The following is a 16204-nucleotide window of genomic DNA, read 5'->3' as shown; positions in this document are numbered from 1 at the left end:
GTCAGAAATGCAGAATTTCGGGCTCCCTGTCTCCAGCCCTGCTGGATCCAAATCTGCATTTTCACAAGGACCCAGGCGATCTGCATGCTCACTGCAGTCTGAGCAGCACTGCTCTGTTCCTCAACCCTCTCCCGTCTTGGTCTTCATATTTGAATGTGTGTGACGATCACCTGGGAAGCTTTCAAAAATCCTGCTGGCCGGGTCCCACCTCCGAGTTTCTGATTTCACCAGTCTGGGATGTGGCTTGAGCATTGGTTATTTGAAAAGCTCCCCAGGTGAATCTGTGCCGCGAGTTATAAAGACCTCTTGAGAGTCTGCGGAGATTTCTCAAAGTATGGTCCACCACACACAAACTGCACGGGAACCGCCCAGGCCGCTCTTTGACCTTGCACCGCCTGAGCCCCACCCCAGGCCTTGCTGGGTACCAAAACCCACGTGCTCTGTGAGCTCCTTGTGTGATTCTTACGTACACTATCATTTCGGCACTAGTCACCATAGGTCTAGGATTGCTTAGAATGGAGTTCATCACATCCTCTAGTTTTCCTATGGTAACTGTGATTATTTGTTGAAGCATGGTATTTTCTTGATTCAAGGGCACCACATATTATAAAATGCATTTTCAAACTGGACAGAAAAAAAGGGGGGAACACCACTACATTAAATATGCACAACTGCAAGCAATTTCTGACTTTAGAAAAATTAAAATGTGAAGAAAAACACATTTTAGAATGGAGGAACTACAGGAAGCATTTCCTATCTGGCTCTTTGCGGGCCTCTCCCTGTGAGGGCTCGAGCAACGTCTATCCTATGCATCTTTCCATCTCTGGAGCCTGGCACAGTAATGGATGTTCAGCAAACTGTGCTGAATAAATGACAGAACTGGCCATTTCTCCAGGCCCCGCTATACGGAAAGCTCCTCCCCTTACACCCCATCTTTGGGCAGGGATCCTGGGGGGCAGCTGGAGGGAGGGAGGTGATGGCTGACCAACAGGGATCTGAAGCTCACATATAAAGGCATGGTGCAGCATCTTGGCTGGCTCTTTTTCCTCCCCTTCCCTTTCTCAACAGTACAGGTTCCCCCTTCAGGGACATTTTAACACTGGGATTCTCCTGGGTGAGAATGTGACAGTTTAATCTCAAAGGACTTGTTCTGAGAAAGGAGAGAACTCGAAGAATGAGGCACTCCCCCCTAGGGCTCCCTCTGAATGAAGAAGTTGCCTCCCCTGAGTTCTTCTGTTCCCGTTGGCCACCACCACCACCTGGGACACCTTTCAGCTTTGTTCCCTTCTGTCAATTATGACAGATGGCAACTGCTAGACAAACTATCTTTATTAAGCAATCATCACTTTGACTTCATATTTTTAAAAATTCATCAAAGACATTTACAACTCTATTATCCAGCAAGAAATGGAGAAGGGAGAGACTGGCATTCTACATCTGTAACATTTAAAACAGCTTAGAAGAAGAAAATGACCTGAGGTGATGGAAAAAGCACCAGCTGGAGGTCAGCAGGCATGTGTTCTAATTCTACTGCTAACCGATTTTCAGAACTTGGGGTGTGAGTATGCAAGCGTACTAACGTAGGGAGAAAAACTGACCATGGGGAAATTCTCTCACCTATAAAATGGAGGGGTTAATCTCTTGAGGGATTCCTTCTAGCTCCAGAATTATAGAACTTTATAGAACGTTAGAGAGAAATAAAATCCTACATAGGTTATAAGACAACACAGACTTATTAGGCTCAATCTTACTAGGTATCTAAAGGCTGCTCAATTTTTATTTAGGAAGAATCTACATATCATCAATCCCGAAAATGCCCTTTATATTGAGACTCTGAGTTTCAGTGTTCAAATGTGGCTCAATAAACCTGGACTCTTAGCAGATGCCCTGAGTTACTCTCATACAATCTCTCTATGCCTTAGGTTTCTCCTCTTTGGAGAACTCTGCCTGGACACAGAGACTGGAAACAAGGCAAGCACTCAACGAATGCTAACTATAACAGCAATGTAAATAAACTCTATGTTGTACCTGAACTGACCCCTCTGTTCAGTTCAATCTGTTACCATTACATAGTGATCTACCTTCCGTCTCAAGGTTCCCTTTTCCTAACTGGCAGAGAAAAGAAGAGGATAAGTTACCATCTATAAGTGTAGAGTTGGGACTAAATGAATTTATATTATAGAAACAAAAATGTCATATTAGATACTATACATGGGTGCCTAATTTCAAAGAATGAGTACATTTCCGACACTAAATACAAAGGTAATGAGATAGGAAAGTAGTAAGGAAAAAAAAAACTTTCTGAGCAGAAAAAACCAGGAGTAAGTTTCTTAGAGCAACCTGACCTAAGATGAGCTACAGAGTAGGAATGAACTGCTGAAGAGAAATCTTAACACCTACAAAGGGAGGTCAACTTGGAGATGCTTTAAACTAACTCTCCTACCCACATGAGGCATGCGTAAGTACACAAAGCAAGCATCCACACAAGAAAATGACAGAATCCATTTGACATTAGGCTGAACATCATTTACTATTTCTTTCATGATCAAAAGTGATTCCAAAATCTTTAAGTGCTTTCGGAACCAAATCAGGATCCTCAATCACTGTAGGAATTAGTCAGCACAATGCTTAGTAAGCCAGCTTAACTGTTTGGGTAAATAGATTCTTTTGTTGGTGGTAGTGGCAGTCAGAAATCATGATGGGCTAGGAGTTCTGCATTCTCCAACTGGCTTTGTCACACAATCATTGTGTGAAGTTGGGCAAATCACTTCTTTTATAATACAAATCAGTAGAAAGAACCAAAATGTAATGGAAAGAAAAAAAAACTTTGTTTAGAAGGTTGTTGAAATGAATGTTCCTTTCTACTTGGCTAAGAGCATACAATTCGTTGAAGTAGCTCAGTCATGCTCTGGCTATGGTCCACCCAGCTATTTGCTGAAAAAGTACAATGTGAGAATGAAAAGAGGGCAAAATTGTCAACTTGAGTATCTTCGACCGGAGAAATTTCCACACTGGTCCCTTAAAACACACTTATCTGACAAATGGCCATCTATTATCAAATACTTGATATAACAGGAAATGCGCAAAGACAATTACATGTTTTAAAAGCACAGAATACAAAAATCCAAGTATCTAATGCACTGCGATGTCACAGTCGGCTGCCAAGATGCGGAGCTTGCTAAGTGAAGAAAGAGCCCCGCTAATAGCGTACCAATTGCTGTTCCTTTGTTAATGCTCCTGTCCAAAGATCTTAGAACCCTGGAATTAAAGGCTAATGCTGTTAAAATTACAAAATGTTTCCCAAACATCCAATCTTCAATAACTGCTCTGAAGAAAGCAGAAGACTCAAGCAATCGTTCCCAAAATATTGGCAAGGGGACAGCAATCTGGGCTGTTTTTGATGGAATCACAAACACTGGCTTGAAAGACAGCACGTCTATCCTATGCATCTTTCCATCCCTGGAGCAATGCAGTTGCCACTGTGACCAGTAAGTGGAATCAATATCTCACCGAGGGAAAAAAGCATGTAACAAGGCCCATTTTTATTTTATTTTATTTTATTTATTTTATTTATTTATTTTAAGATTTTATTTATTTGACAGAGAGAGCCAGCGAGAGAGGGAACATAAGCAGGGGGAGTGGGAGAGGAAGAAGCAGGCTCCCAGCAGAGCAGGGAGCCCGATGCGGGGCTCGATCCCAGGACTCTGGGATCATGCCCTGAGCCAAAGGTAGACACTTAACGACTGAGCCGCCCAGACGCCCCAACAAGGCTATTTTTAACTGATGCAAATGTAAAATGTGTAACATCGCAGTGCTGGTAAGGGTGCATGGCTGGCAGGAAGGAAAACCGGCACAGTCTGTGAACCATGGTTATGATAAGCAGTGGTGTGCCAGAGCTGGCCTGAACAGATTTGGGAAAGCCAACTGTTACCATCTCTTCCCATCTCTGCGTTCGGTGACTTCACGCTGGCAGCCTGAACTTGGCCATGGTGGGAGCACCATGGAAAGAAGCAAACATACACAATCAGGGCTTTGCCCCACCTGAGACCCAGCTGTCAAACATATACCAGTACACCACTGATCACAGACCTTAAAATGTCCAAACCCTTTAACTCAGTAATTCTCTATCTAGAAATCCTTCCTAAGGAAATAATTTAAGTGGGGGGAGGGCAGGAATTTGATGCACAGGGAGGCTCCTAATAGTGAAGAAGTATGAGAAAACTAAATGTCACAAATTTGATGTTATCTATCAGAAAGGATGTTGATACAGAGTGTAATGGTATTATGCTAAATGCTACAATAAAAGAATATGGTATCATCTTGGCCTTTTAAAAACAGAAAAAGATTAGTAGGAAATATACAAATGTTTACTTAAAAAAACCTGAAACCTTAAAATAATAGTTGAATAGCTTCATGAGAATTTAAAAACAGAAAGATGCAGCTGGAAATAAAAATCACAAATAGAACCATGCTTAGCGCAGTTCATTTATCAGCCAGTATTCTCAAACTGGGCAACCAGCACTGTCACTAAAGTGATAAGCTATTTGTGAGTTCCAGTTGCTTAGTGGATCAGAACCGGTATTTTTCAAAAAGATAAAAAAAAGAAGAGGATAGAAAACAGAATGCCTAATGCCTAATAAAGTATTATTTTGTGAAGGAACATGCTAATGTGGTTGAGAAAAAATGTACTTTAAAATAAAGTATCTTAAGTTCAGGCTAAGGAATAATCAGGGCATCTGTTAGAGGTCTCTCTTTTCTCAACTCTGATACATCTACACGGCTAATGAAATTATCCCACTTCACTTCGTAACTTCATAAAATTCATCAATTGTTTACTTTTAATTTACAACCCCTTAAATGGCTGAGATAGCTCACTACATACACTTCTCAAAAACACAGTCCTTTTTCATTTGTTCAGAAGAATCTTATTGAGGACCTAAGACCAGTTCTAGACACTTTGTAGATGCAGATACATAAGACACAGGCGCTGCCCTTTAGGAGCTTACCACCGAATATGCAACAAAAAGCAATTTGCACAAGGGAACAGAACAGTAAATGAGGATCAGAAAGTAAGTGCAGTGGAGCAGAAAAGGAAAGATCACACACAGCCAGGCCACCTTGTAAGAAGGCTTCACTGTGGAGCTAGAATTCCAATAAGGAGAGTTTCTTAGGATTTTCACACATAGAATTTTAGATGATACAGTGCAAGGTCAAAGAGAGATATAGAAAAAGTCCTAGGTAGACTTGATTATGGGGGTGGGGGTGGTTCTCTGAAAAAACAGGCAAACTCAGCCAAGCAATGGTTTATGAGGAAAATAGTGGAAGATGAGGCAGGAGAGGTGGTCTGGAGCCAGAAGGAGGACACCATTAACCAGATCACTGAATGATAGGGTGAATGTGAGCATTTTGAGGCAAGTGGAGGTTCACAGGATGGAAGCAAAAAGACTCTAACTGTCCAGGAGAGAGGTAATCAGAACCTGAACTATGGTGGGAACTCTGGAAATAAGTTAAAATATAGATACAAAATATATCAGGAAGGAAAATTTAAATGACTTTATCACGAGTAGGAAAGGAGGAACCCAAAATTACTCTGAGGTGTACCAGAGCTAGGAAAATCCAGAGGAGAAGCTGATCCAGGAACAGGAGGGGTGGGAGAGGATGAAGATAAAGAATGTTCCACAACATTCTTTGGAGGTCTAAAGAAATCTAAGCGAGTTTGAATTTTGCAGTGATCTATTAAGACACGAACATCAGATTTTTTCTTTTAAGGGCTAATAAAACGAAACTCAGAGTTTCTCTGACCTTTGTCCTTTGGTCTTGGAAGAAATCACTGTAGTGTTGAAGCAAGGAAACCAGTACCATGTTTTCATCATACTTGATTAAGAAGTAAGGTAGCGCGGGGACTCCTTCTGTTTGACAAAGATCGTCATATGCACGCTCGAGGGCTTGAATCTAAGAACAGGAAACACTGAGTTATTCTCCAGACAATTACATAGGACTGAAAATTAACATAAAAGGTACTTTAAAGCCAGAAGATTAGAAATGACTAAGCATACCCGTTATTCTTTTGCAGCAAATGAACATAGAAGTACCCCCAAATAATACCCCATTCACCTCTATGTAACACTTTACACGTGCATGGTGGTGTGTCTTAGGGGCACGAGGGGACACTTTATGGTGCAGCATGGTGGCTCCCTAGGATGTTAATCACAAAGGTGTACAGAGAGCTCCAAACATTATTTCTCTCCTATAATAACTAAGCGCTGACTCCACCACTGATGAATTTTACCCTGAACCTTTCCATAAAAATAAAAGCATAATTGAGACATACCTCACTTTCCATACAATTCACCCAAGTAAAGTGCATAATTCAGTGCTGTTTTTAGCATGTTCACAGGATTATGCAACCATCAGTGCAATAATTTTAGAATATTTATGTCACTCCTAAGGGATAACCTGTATCCATCAGTAGTCAGTCCCATGGCATAATCATTTTCTTTCACTTATATTTCTTCTTGGGAAATTAGTTCCACAAAACTACTACCTTCAATTTGTCCTCAACACTCTTATTACTATTTTTTCATCAATTAGGGCTTCTTCCTGGTGTTAGAATTCATGATTTAATGACTGAAGTGCTTCATGATTTCAAATCATGTTGCCACTCAATCCTTGCCTCAACGATAATCAGACTTCTTTGGTTTAGGGTCTGTGTTCTACTGGCTTCATTATTTTCATTGCTCTCCTCAGGACCATCTCGGATGACCTTATTGTCTTTTTCAGACCACAAACGCTAGCTCTGTGTGTACCATTCGTGGTGTAGAAGTTACAACCAGGTGTGAGGGTAATAGGATGTCTTCTATTTGTTTTCAAAGACTCTTCCCTAAGTATACTGCCTTAGGATCCTCTACAGTGAAAGTGAAAACCACATTTTGGCAAATTCTTGCAGACTTTCAACATGTTCCTATAACTCCTCCCTAGCAGCTTAGACTTTCACCAAATGTCACTGAAAACCTGAAAAAAGTATCACTCACTACTCCTTCAAAATTATTTTACAAGCATTTTGTCAGTAAGTGTGCTCCTAGGACTATCTTTGGAGGATTCCCCAGTGACCGTCTCTTCATTCAGACAAGTGCCCGTCTTTAGAATGAACTAAAGTACTCAAATGTGTTAAACCCAATTTTGTCTGCATTTTGTTTTATTTGTTGATACCTGTTTTGGTGAAAACCTTTGATGCAAGCCCACTGGCCCCTGAATGAGGGGTATACTCTCTGGAAGGCAGAGAGCAGGGAAGCAAAACCAATAGTAGAAGTGGTACTTCTTTAGATCCTAGAAGAAAGAATATAACAGAAGATATCAGAGTAGCACCAATGATTAAACTGAAACGCATCCATTAATGTAATTCCCCATTGCCGTGTAGACAGACACACCGATGCACACAAGATATGATCAGCTGGTCAGAAAGTCTCATCTCCAACAGAACTCATGATAGAGTATAGAATTCCTGTACTTCTCTTAAATTATTCCCACACACCGCCACTAATATCTAGCCACTTGCTAACAGAAAGTGTTAATTGGCTATTATCGTCATCACCATTTTTTTTTCTTCTTTTTTTTTTTTTTTTTACAGATTTTTATTTATTTATTTAACAGAAGAGAGACAGCCAGCCAGAGAGGGAACACAGGCAGGGGGAGTGGGAGAGGAAGAAGCAGGCTCCCAGAGAAGAAGCCTGATGTGGGGCTTGATCAGGACTCTGGGATCACGCCCTGAGCCGAAGGCAGATGCTTAACGACTGAGCCACCCAGGCGCCCCATCGTCATCACTGTTTAGTACACAAAACCACTCAAGGACATAACTATTATCCCATTTTATGGACAGAAAACTAAAGCTTCGAGGGGGGTGAAGAACGTGAACAAAACAAAGATACTGAGTGGTGGGGAGGGAGGCACAAATCTGTTTCCAAAATTTAAGCTCTGTCCTTAGTACCATACATACTCAATGATCCATCTGGGGAGGCCCAACCACCAGACATAGTTACCACTCTTCATAGTCAAACGAATGGAGCATGTTATTGAAGAGGCTATGCTATCCATGACCTCTATATGCCTGGGATAATAAAACACTGCTCAGAGAAATGCCTTGTTGGTGAAATTTGGGTCAACAACTATGAAACACTTGCTACGTACAAAGCAATACATTAGACACTCTGACAATAAGAAGATAAATAAAAGCCAGTCCAGCTCTCAGGCAGCTCCCTCTCTGTACAGGTAAAGAAAAAGTGAGTCCATGATTAATGCCATGGGTCACAGGAGAGGTTCTGAGAACAAAGGAGCATCAGTGATGTGAGATCACGTCTTGAGGGGTGTATCTGACTGCACCTCCACCAGGGGAAGTGAGGCAGGGACAATGACTCATGAAGCTGCTCTTGAAAACTGTTCCCACTCAGGCTGGATGCTCTTGCCTCTGAATTCCTGCAGCCTTTGTGGCCTAAGTCACTCCTGAGGTGGGATCCTATAGTTATATGGGTGTTTGACAGCTTCTCCATTAGTCTATTTATTAGGCTAATCAATATTTCTTCTTGAATCTTGCTAACAATAAAGAACATATAGCTGTTTGATGACTTATTAAGATGTAACTTACATACCATAAAAGTTACCATGTTCAAGTGTACAACTGAGTGGTTTTCTGGTGTATTGACAAGGTTGTACCACCAGCACCCAATGGCAGAACATTTTCATTGCCCCAAAAAGAAAACTCCAATAGCAGAAATCCCCCATCAGTTTATTAGCTAGAAACACCCATCCACAGAACTTCCCATTCCCTGTTCTCCCCAGCTCCTGGAAACCACTCATCTATTTTCTGTCTCTATGGATTTGCCTAATCTGGGCTTTTCATATAAATGAAATTGCTCTAGGTAAATTTTTGAATAGAAATGTATACATAAAGTGTGTCTGGATGAGGAAGTCTAGTAATTATAGTTTTCGGTCTCTAATTCTGCCATTAATTGATCAACTAAGAAGACATTCCCTTTCGATGGCAGCAAAACAAACTATAGAATCGAAATTAAAGTGCCTGTTCCTTTGAGTCCTAAAAACAGCAGAAAGGAAAGTAAAAACACCTCAAGAGATTATTCTCTCTTCTTTATACTTAAACGATTTGTCATAACTGATCTTTAGTCAAAGGTTAAACAATTCAAGATGAAGGACCTCACAATTTCTAAGAAGCTTTATCAGATCATCTTCAAAAGTAAAAAGGCTTAAATTTCTTAGAATTCTTTTCAGGATACAAAGGACCTCGATTAAATTAAACATAAAGCCCTTTGTGTTTGAAGATTTTAAAAGACAGAGACTTTTAATTTTTTTTTAAAGGCAGGCTAAGAATGATGAGTAAAAAGGGCAACAGAGTGAACACACATCCTAACTCTAGGAAATGCCTTAAAACTTCAAGTTAAGAGCGAACATTATTTTTCTCATTAAATACAAACTATCAGATTCTACTAACTAGAATTCTTGGTACAGAAAACATATCGATGTTGCAGTAACAAACCCAGAAATCTTTAACTAGCACTATTTATGCCTTAGTAGCACGTAACTGTTCAAATTTACAAGCAATTAATGCCAAATGGCAGTCAGTAATCTCATGAATTTAAACATTTTTCTATCTCTTCCACTATTACACAGAAAGCATTATAACTTGTTAGGAAATGTGCTCCTTATAGATAGCCACCCTTTGGCATGGCCTTCAGTATGATTTTTATCATTCTCTCCTTTGCTCTGGGCAGCAAATCAGATAGGCAGCATTCAGAAGAAACAGAGGATTAGCTCATGAAGGAAGAAGAAAGGCAAGACCTATAGCTAGGCAAAAAAAAAAAAAAAAAAAAAAAAGGAAGGAAGGAAGGTAGGAGAAAGATAAATAGGGGGGGGGGAAGAGGATTAATATCCAAAGTGGATGAAGCTGGTAAAACAACACACTCAATACATGTCTACATCAATATGTTTCTATGCCATCTCTAAAGAATTTATTCAGTATGGCCAATACTGTTCACTGCAGCATTTTTAAAAATAGTGACTATCAGAAACAATCTAGATACACATCTACAGAACATACACTTGACAGAATATTACACAGTCAACTTAATTATAAAGGCTAAATTAATTTTATACATAGATATATATACAGACATACACACATGTATGTACGTGTGTGCGTGTGTGTGTGTGTATGTGGCTGGTATCTCTATAATAAACCCTTACATTTCCCCATACCGCCCATCACGGAGACCAGGTCCTCCCCCTACTTCCCTAGGCAGCAGATGTTACACTTACACAGAACATTTTTCATTCTTAAAAAAACACAGCTGTGTGGACAAACTATGTAGTGTGAACTCCTCTAGTCCGGAAGCTGCTGGGGATAGCCAGGATCCCCAAGATGTCATCTTTTCCTTATGCTGATGGACCCAACAACTGAGCTCCACAAGACTATACTGAACAAAAACATCAGCGACAAAGAACCACTACTCCCTGAAGCTGACTTTATTGTGTCCCGAATGACAAGACAGGGGTCACTGTGTTACATAAACCCTGCAACTAACAACAGTATGGTAAGAATGAATTAATTTTGTGCTGGTGATAAGTGCCAGCACTGTTGGGCCACTTATCAAATGAATGTTTCTTGAACAGCTCTGGCTTCAGTAACACCAGGTCGTAGCTTCAGTGCGAAGAGTGCAAACTGTCCTACTGGCACCCTGGACTCAGCCAGGGCATTTCAGCAATCGAAATGTGACTGAGAGTCCGTTTACTTACTGCAAATGTCAAGAGGAGGAACTTGTTGAGGAGGACAGGGTTTTCGAGAGCAGCACCTGATTTTATGGCTTCCCATATCTGCCAGAAGAAAGAGAAGTGTCAAGGCAGGTTCTCGGACATCTCTGAGCTTCTCACTCTCAAGTGAAGCACAGAGGCGAAAAGCTCCAAGCTCTTCTTTCCTCCAAGCCCAGCACCACTTACCTCAAGCTGTAAAGTGGGTTGTTACCTCACTCTGGCCACTTTGGATGGCCTCTCCACCAGCCACACTCCCTGCAGAGGCTGAGGAAATTGAGAGAACCCAGAAGCCTCCTCTCAGTGAGACTCAGCTTCCAAGGAGGCAAGCAGGCCATTTTCATGTCTTCCTTATTTCCTCCAGTAAATATTTACTGATTGCCTACTATCTAACAGCCACATCAGGATTACAGAATAAAAGACACAGTCCCCACCCTCAAGAAGCTTCGGGTTCAGTGAGGGAGACATGCATAAATGTTTGAGTGCACCAGCAGGTAGGACATGCTACCACAAAGACACATGGAATTGCTGGCAGGAGCACTGAACTGGGCTGGGGAGGTGGGAGGGAAAGGAGCAGGGAAGGGATCTTAGGAGGCAGTGATTTGAACTAGGTATAGGGGATTTCTGGAAGTGTCACTTGGGATTATCTTGCCCTGAGACATGAAGGAAAAGAATGATGAGTTTACGCATACTCAGCAAGTACTGTCATAAGAAGCAGAAGCTGGTACTGGTGTGTAGCTGCTGATCACAAGATGTTTTAGTAGCTAAGATTAACTGCTAAACTTTGTGTCACTAAGCAAGACAAACAGTTGTACCAACTGGAGTCACTGGGTGAAAGAGGGAAATAAGCAAAGAGAAGTTCCTGCTATTGACATAATAACCTTGGAGGAGCTGGACCAGAGAAGAGGAGGCCCTGCTTCTGATAAACTAAGGCGGTGGGAACTGCTAGGGAGTGTGGATGGGGGTGAAGGCTGAGCCCCAGGGCAAGGGTGGGATTTCTGTGGGGAACAATCTGCGATTTTTGATGATGGATGAGAACCTGACCCAACTCTCTGGGGACAGCCTTTGAAATGTGCAGCCAGAGCAGGAGCCCAGGAGCAGTCATGCTGCAGGCCAAGGAAAACCACCATCATCACCTGGGTCACGAGCTACATCCATCTCGAGGGATGTAAGGGAAGGCTTCCTCAGGACCATAGATGGAAGATTTCCTTCTCTGACCATGATGCCCACACCCATCTTTTCTTTTTTAAGACTAGTGTGAAGACCACTCGATTAAGTGGGTTAGAGGGGATAGGGATAAACTGTCCTCCTATTTTAATTCCTCACACTAACTCAGATATGAAGAAGTAAGGGAAAGACACTCCCAGGAGAGAGAATATCATGTCCCAAGGACAGGGGTAAGAACAAAAGTAGGGGAAGGAATTTTAAGTGATTTGCTGTGACAGGGTCAGAGAAGGCGAGGGCAAGAGTGACAGGAGAGAAGGGCCACAGAGGCCAGGCCACAAGGGGCCTTGTAAATAAGATGGAGTAGTTTAGATTTAGCCCTAAAGATACTGGAGACAGTACGATCATCTCTGATAGCTTTATAGCGCTTAGGACTGGAAAGCCAAGGGGCACAAAGAACAGAAAACCCAAAGACATGCAGACACAGTAACACATGTCTCAGGGACAGGTCAAGCTGCTTCCAAATGCTACCTGGAGAGCAGCAGCAAAGCTTTTCACAACTGCCCTGCCATGACTTTCCGGCCTATCCCCAGCTGAGAGCCTGAATGTCTTCTCCCTGACCTTCCCGCCAATGCAGGAGAGCTGCAAGTACTCTCTCTGGGAAATAAACCAAAGCCCACGACGATCTTTAAGTATCGACTCTGTACTAGTTTCCCTGACAGACCCACACCCCTGATCAGAGACACCAGGCCTACCAAGACCAGGGAAGACAGGACACACACAACATCGTTCACCAGCTAACCTCATCCGCTGCTTGCTCCAAAAGTAGCTTCTTATCTGCGGCCTTGAAAGCCTCGAGTGTGTTGGTGTTAAAGAGCGTTCCAACAGCTGGGCAGCAGCGGGCTGGGGTGGGAGCACTCCTGGGCACAGGAGAAACATGGTTAGGCAGGCACAGATGGGTTAGCATCGGGAGACAAAAGACAGTACTCTGCAGGGCAAAGACAAAATCAATCACACATTTCTTTGGGAAAAGATAAATATCTTTAAGAACTAAAAAAAAAACCAGGCACTATTCACACAAAAAAAGCCTCTGTATTCCCTTTACCCTCATCTTTCATTGTTCTTCCACTGCTCACCACACCCCACCCCACCCCCAACTATAAGTCCATTACCTAGTTTTTACTCTTTCCCATCTTTTTTTTTTTTTAAAGATTTTATTTATTTATTTGACAGAGAGAGCCAGCGAGAGAGAGAACACAAGCAGGGGGAGTGGAAGAGGAAGAAGCAGGCTCCCAGCGGAGGAGCCTGATGTGGGGTTCAATCCCAGAACGCTGGGATCACGCCCTGAGCCGAAGGCAGACGCTTAACGACTGCGCCACCCAGGCGCCCCTACTCTTTCCCATCTTTAACCTGAAAGGGAAACATCATTTATTCAACTTCTACTGTGTCAAGAACTATACAAGTTTTAAATTTTCGTAATAGCTCTTCCTCCCAGTTAAAGGCTTAAGTAACTTGCGTAAGGTCACATAAAGATAGGCAAAGCAGGAATCTAAAGTCAGAACTAGCAGACTTCAAGGTACTGAGCTGCCTACTCCCCCCTCAAACCCTCCCAGGCTTCAAGGCCCTACTCTGAACCCTCCCCTTCCAGGAAGCCCCTCCCATTTTCTCTGGTAATGGCTGGCACAGGAAACTGAGCATCACTTTTTAAAGATTTTATTTATTTATTTGACAGAGACAGAGACAGCCAGCGAGAGAGGGAACACAAGCAGGGGGAGTGGGAGAGGAAGAAGCAGGCCCACAGCAGAGGAGCCTGATGTGGGGCTCGATCCCATAACGCCGGGATCACGCCCTGAGCCAAAGGCAGATGCTTTAACCGCTGCGCCACCCAGGCGCCCCTGAGCATCACTTTTTAGAGTGTCTTCAAGATTGACCGTCACAGACACCCGAGTAGAGGACAGTAAGCTACCTGAGGGCAGGGAACATGTCTCCCTCTTCTGACCGTCTCCAGACCTCACCAAGCCCAAACAGGCTCTACAAAGAGCTGCTGCTGAGCCAACTCCTGGTGGTCGTCTGAGTCACACGGGGAAAATGTGTCATACCTGGGCTACCTGCCAATCTGTCATGACACATGCGTATCACACTCTACGCTGTCCCCTTACGGTCTTCAGAGTAATCAAAATCGGGGAGAAGATGAGTTAATTCGGAATACAAACTCAGATGTGGTAACATCCGGTCTCTTCTCCGAAATGATTAACTTGTATTTCCGAGGTTACAGATGCTAAATGAAAATACTTACTTCATTAGTAGCCTAATACTGTTGTCAATTACAACTACTGCAGAAAGAATGCATTTTTATTGATTGTACAGTTTCAAAGAACTCATGTCTCTTGGAGTCTGTAAACTTGGGTTCACAGGGGCTGTAAGGAGAAAAGATCGAAACCTAGACCAGGTGTGGAGGGGTGTAATGGGTGGTGAAGGTGGCTATGCCAAATGCTATGTGTGGAGCTCAAACGCCAAGTCCTGGGAAAAGAGTAACTTTCAATGGCCAGAGCCTTCCTTTGGGGGCTGACAAGTCAGCAGATCATAGGTTGTTTCTCATAACTCTACTCCAATAAAATATGTTTCATCCATGTGGGAGGAGGACATCAAAGACAGTCTTGAAGAGAAAGAGACATCACAAACGGGCAAGACTCAGTCTAGAGGGAGGAAGAAGGAAGCACAGTGGTTGGTACACTAGGTCCCCTACATTCAGATTTGGCTTTATGAAATTACTGCTGAAATAGAAGGAACAAAGCTCTGATCTAATTCTGACACACGTACAAGAAGAAGGGACCCTTCTTCGTTAGTGTCTAAGTGTGCCAGGTGTGTGAACGCAGTGTCAAAATGTCATCATGAGAAGTCAAGTAACTGCCAGCATGCTGGCCAGGCTCCTAGAACATTAGTGCTCATGCAAGTTAACAAGTGAGAACAAGGTGAACTTTCAAAGGGAAGAATTTTTCATGAGTAAAGTCCCACCAGGGGAGGTAGCCAAGGAAACGAATTTAAAAACTGATAGTGGGAGGGAAAGACATTCTGCCAACCTCTCCAGGTTCAAGTTCACTTGTTCCACAGATCGATGGCTCAGATGAAGAGTAGAAAGAGCCCTGGACTTGGAAACAAGGGAATTTAGTCCACACCCTGGTCCTAGACACATATTAGTTTAGTTTCCTACAATTCCACTGATATGAAATGCCCAGGATAGGCAAATACATAGACAGAAAGTAGATCATGGTTACCAGGCCTGGGGAGTGGGAGAAGGGAAGAATGTAGAGCAACTGCTTATGGGTATAGGCTTGCTTTCTGGAGTGATGAAAATGTTCTAGAACTGGAGGTGGCAGCTGCACAACCTTGTGAAATACACTAAAAACTGCTGCATTATACATTTTAAAAGGGTGACTTTTATGGCATGTAAATTATATCTCAATAAAACTGCTAAAGGATCAGAATTAGAAATCTTCCCCCGATACTAAAGCCAACAGTGAACTCGCAATGATGTATAGACTAACCAGGTAAACTATTGATCTTAGAAAGGCCTCAAGCCTGGGCCTGCTTCGGGATGCTACCTCCAGAAACTTGGCCTGCACTTTACTCAGTCTCCCAGTACTGAGTGAGGAAAGTACTGCAGCTGGTTTGCACCTGTTATTCACACCTGGCCAAAGGCAGGCATGTGGCCAGAGCCTCTAGGACAGACAGGCAGGGTGGTGGCCAGGACAGAATAAATCCCCCAGAAGAAAGACAGAGGTGATTTTTCATTATCTGGAGGAATCTATGCTCCACGTGCACAGCTCTGCATGCCCACGAGGAACTCTGGGGACCTAGCAGTCATACTCAGTCTGGGGGCATGCACCATTATCTCCTGCTTTCTGTAATAATCTGTGAGTGTTTTGCAACATCCTCTAACAGGCTCCACTGCTGTCTCTCCACCAATCACACCACATCTCATTTTGACAGCCATGCATTTAGACCGCTTGTAACTGATTTCAACAGTTATTCGAGCAACTAGTACATGTCAGATCTGTGTTAGGGGCTAACGAGATAGCAGAGAGTAAGAGAGCCTGTATTCTGTGCTGATGATTTTGCATATGAGTTTTATTTCCTTAACTATTTTTTAAAGTTTTTTTGATGGCAAGGGTTATGCCTTCTATTTCTCTAATTAAGTCCAACCTGAGGCTTAGAAAAGAAAATATTT

General features: G+C 42.7%; 1 protein-coding gene across 9 annotated transcripts in view; it reads right to left on the bottom strand.

The window, feature by feature from the left end:
* The window catches only part of ATG7 (autophagy related 7), a 250057-nt gene that overhangs the window by 210438 nt on the left and 23415 nt on the right, over window positions 1-16204 (bottom strand). For all 9 annotated transcript variants that reach the window (XM_034658783.1, XM_034658784.1, XM_034658787.1 and 6 more), the window contains 4 exons: window positions 12779-12896; window positions 10801-10878; window positions 7210-7326; window positions 5803-5952 (listed from right to left, as the gene is read on the bottom strand). In XM_034658783.1, coding sequence (XP_034514674.1) covers window positions 5803-5952; window positions 7210-7326; window positions 10801-10878; window positions 12779-12896 — 463 coding nt within the window. The remainder of the gene's footprint in view (window positions 1-5802; window positions 5953-7209; window positions 7327-10800; window positions 10879-12778; window positions 12897-16204) is intronic.

Source organism: Ailuropoda melanoleuca, chromosome 4, assembly GCF_002007445.2.
Source record: "Ailuropoda melanoleuca isolate Jingjing chromosome 4, ASM200744v2, whole genome shotgun sequence".
NCBI lineage: Eukaryota > Metazoa > Chordata > Mammalia > Carnivora > Ursidae > Ailuropoda > Ailuropoda melanoleuca.
Note: the sequence above shows the minus strand (reverse complement) of the source record. Positions and strands in the feature narration are given on the sequence as shown.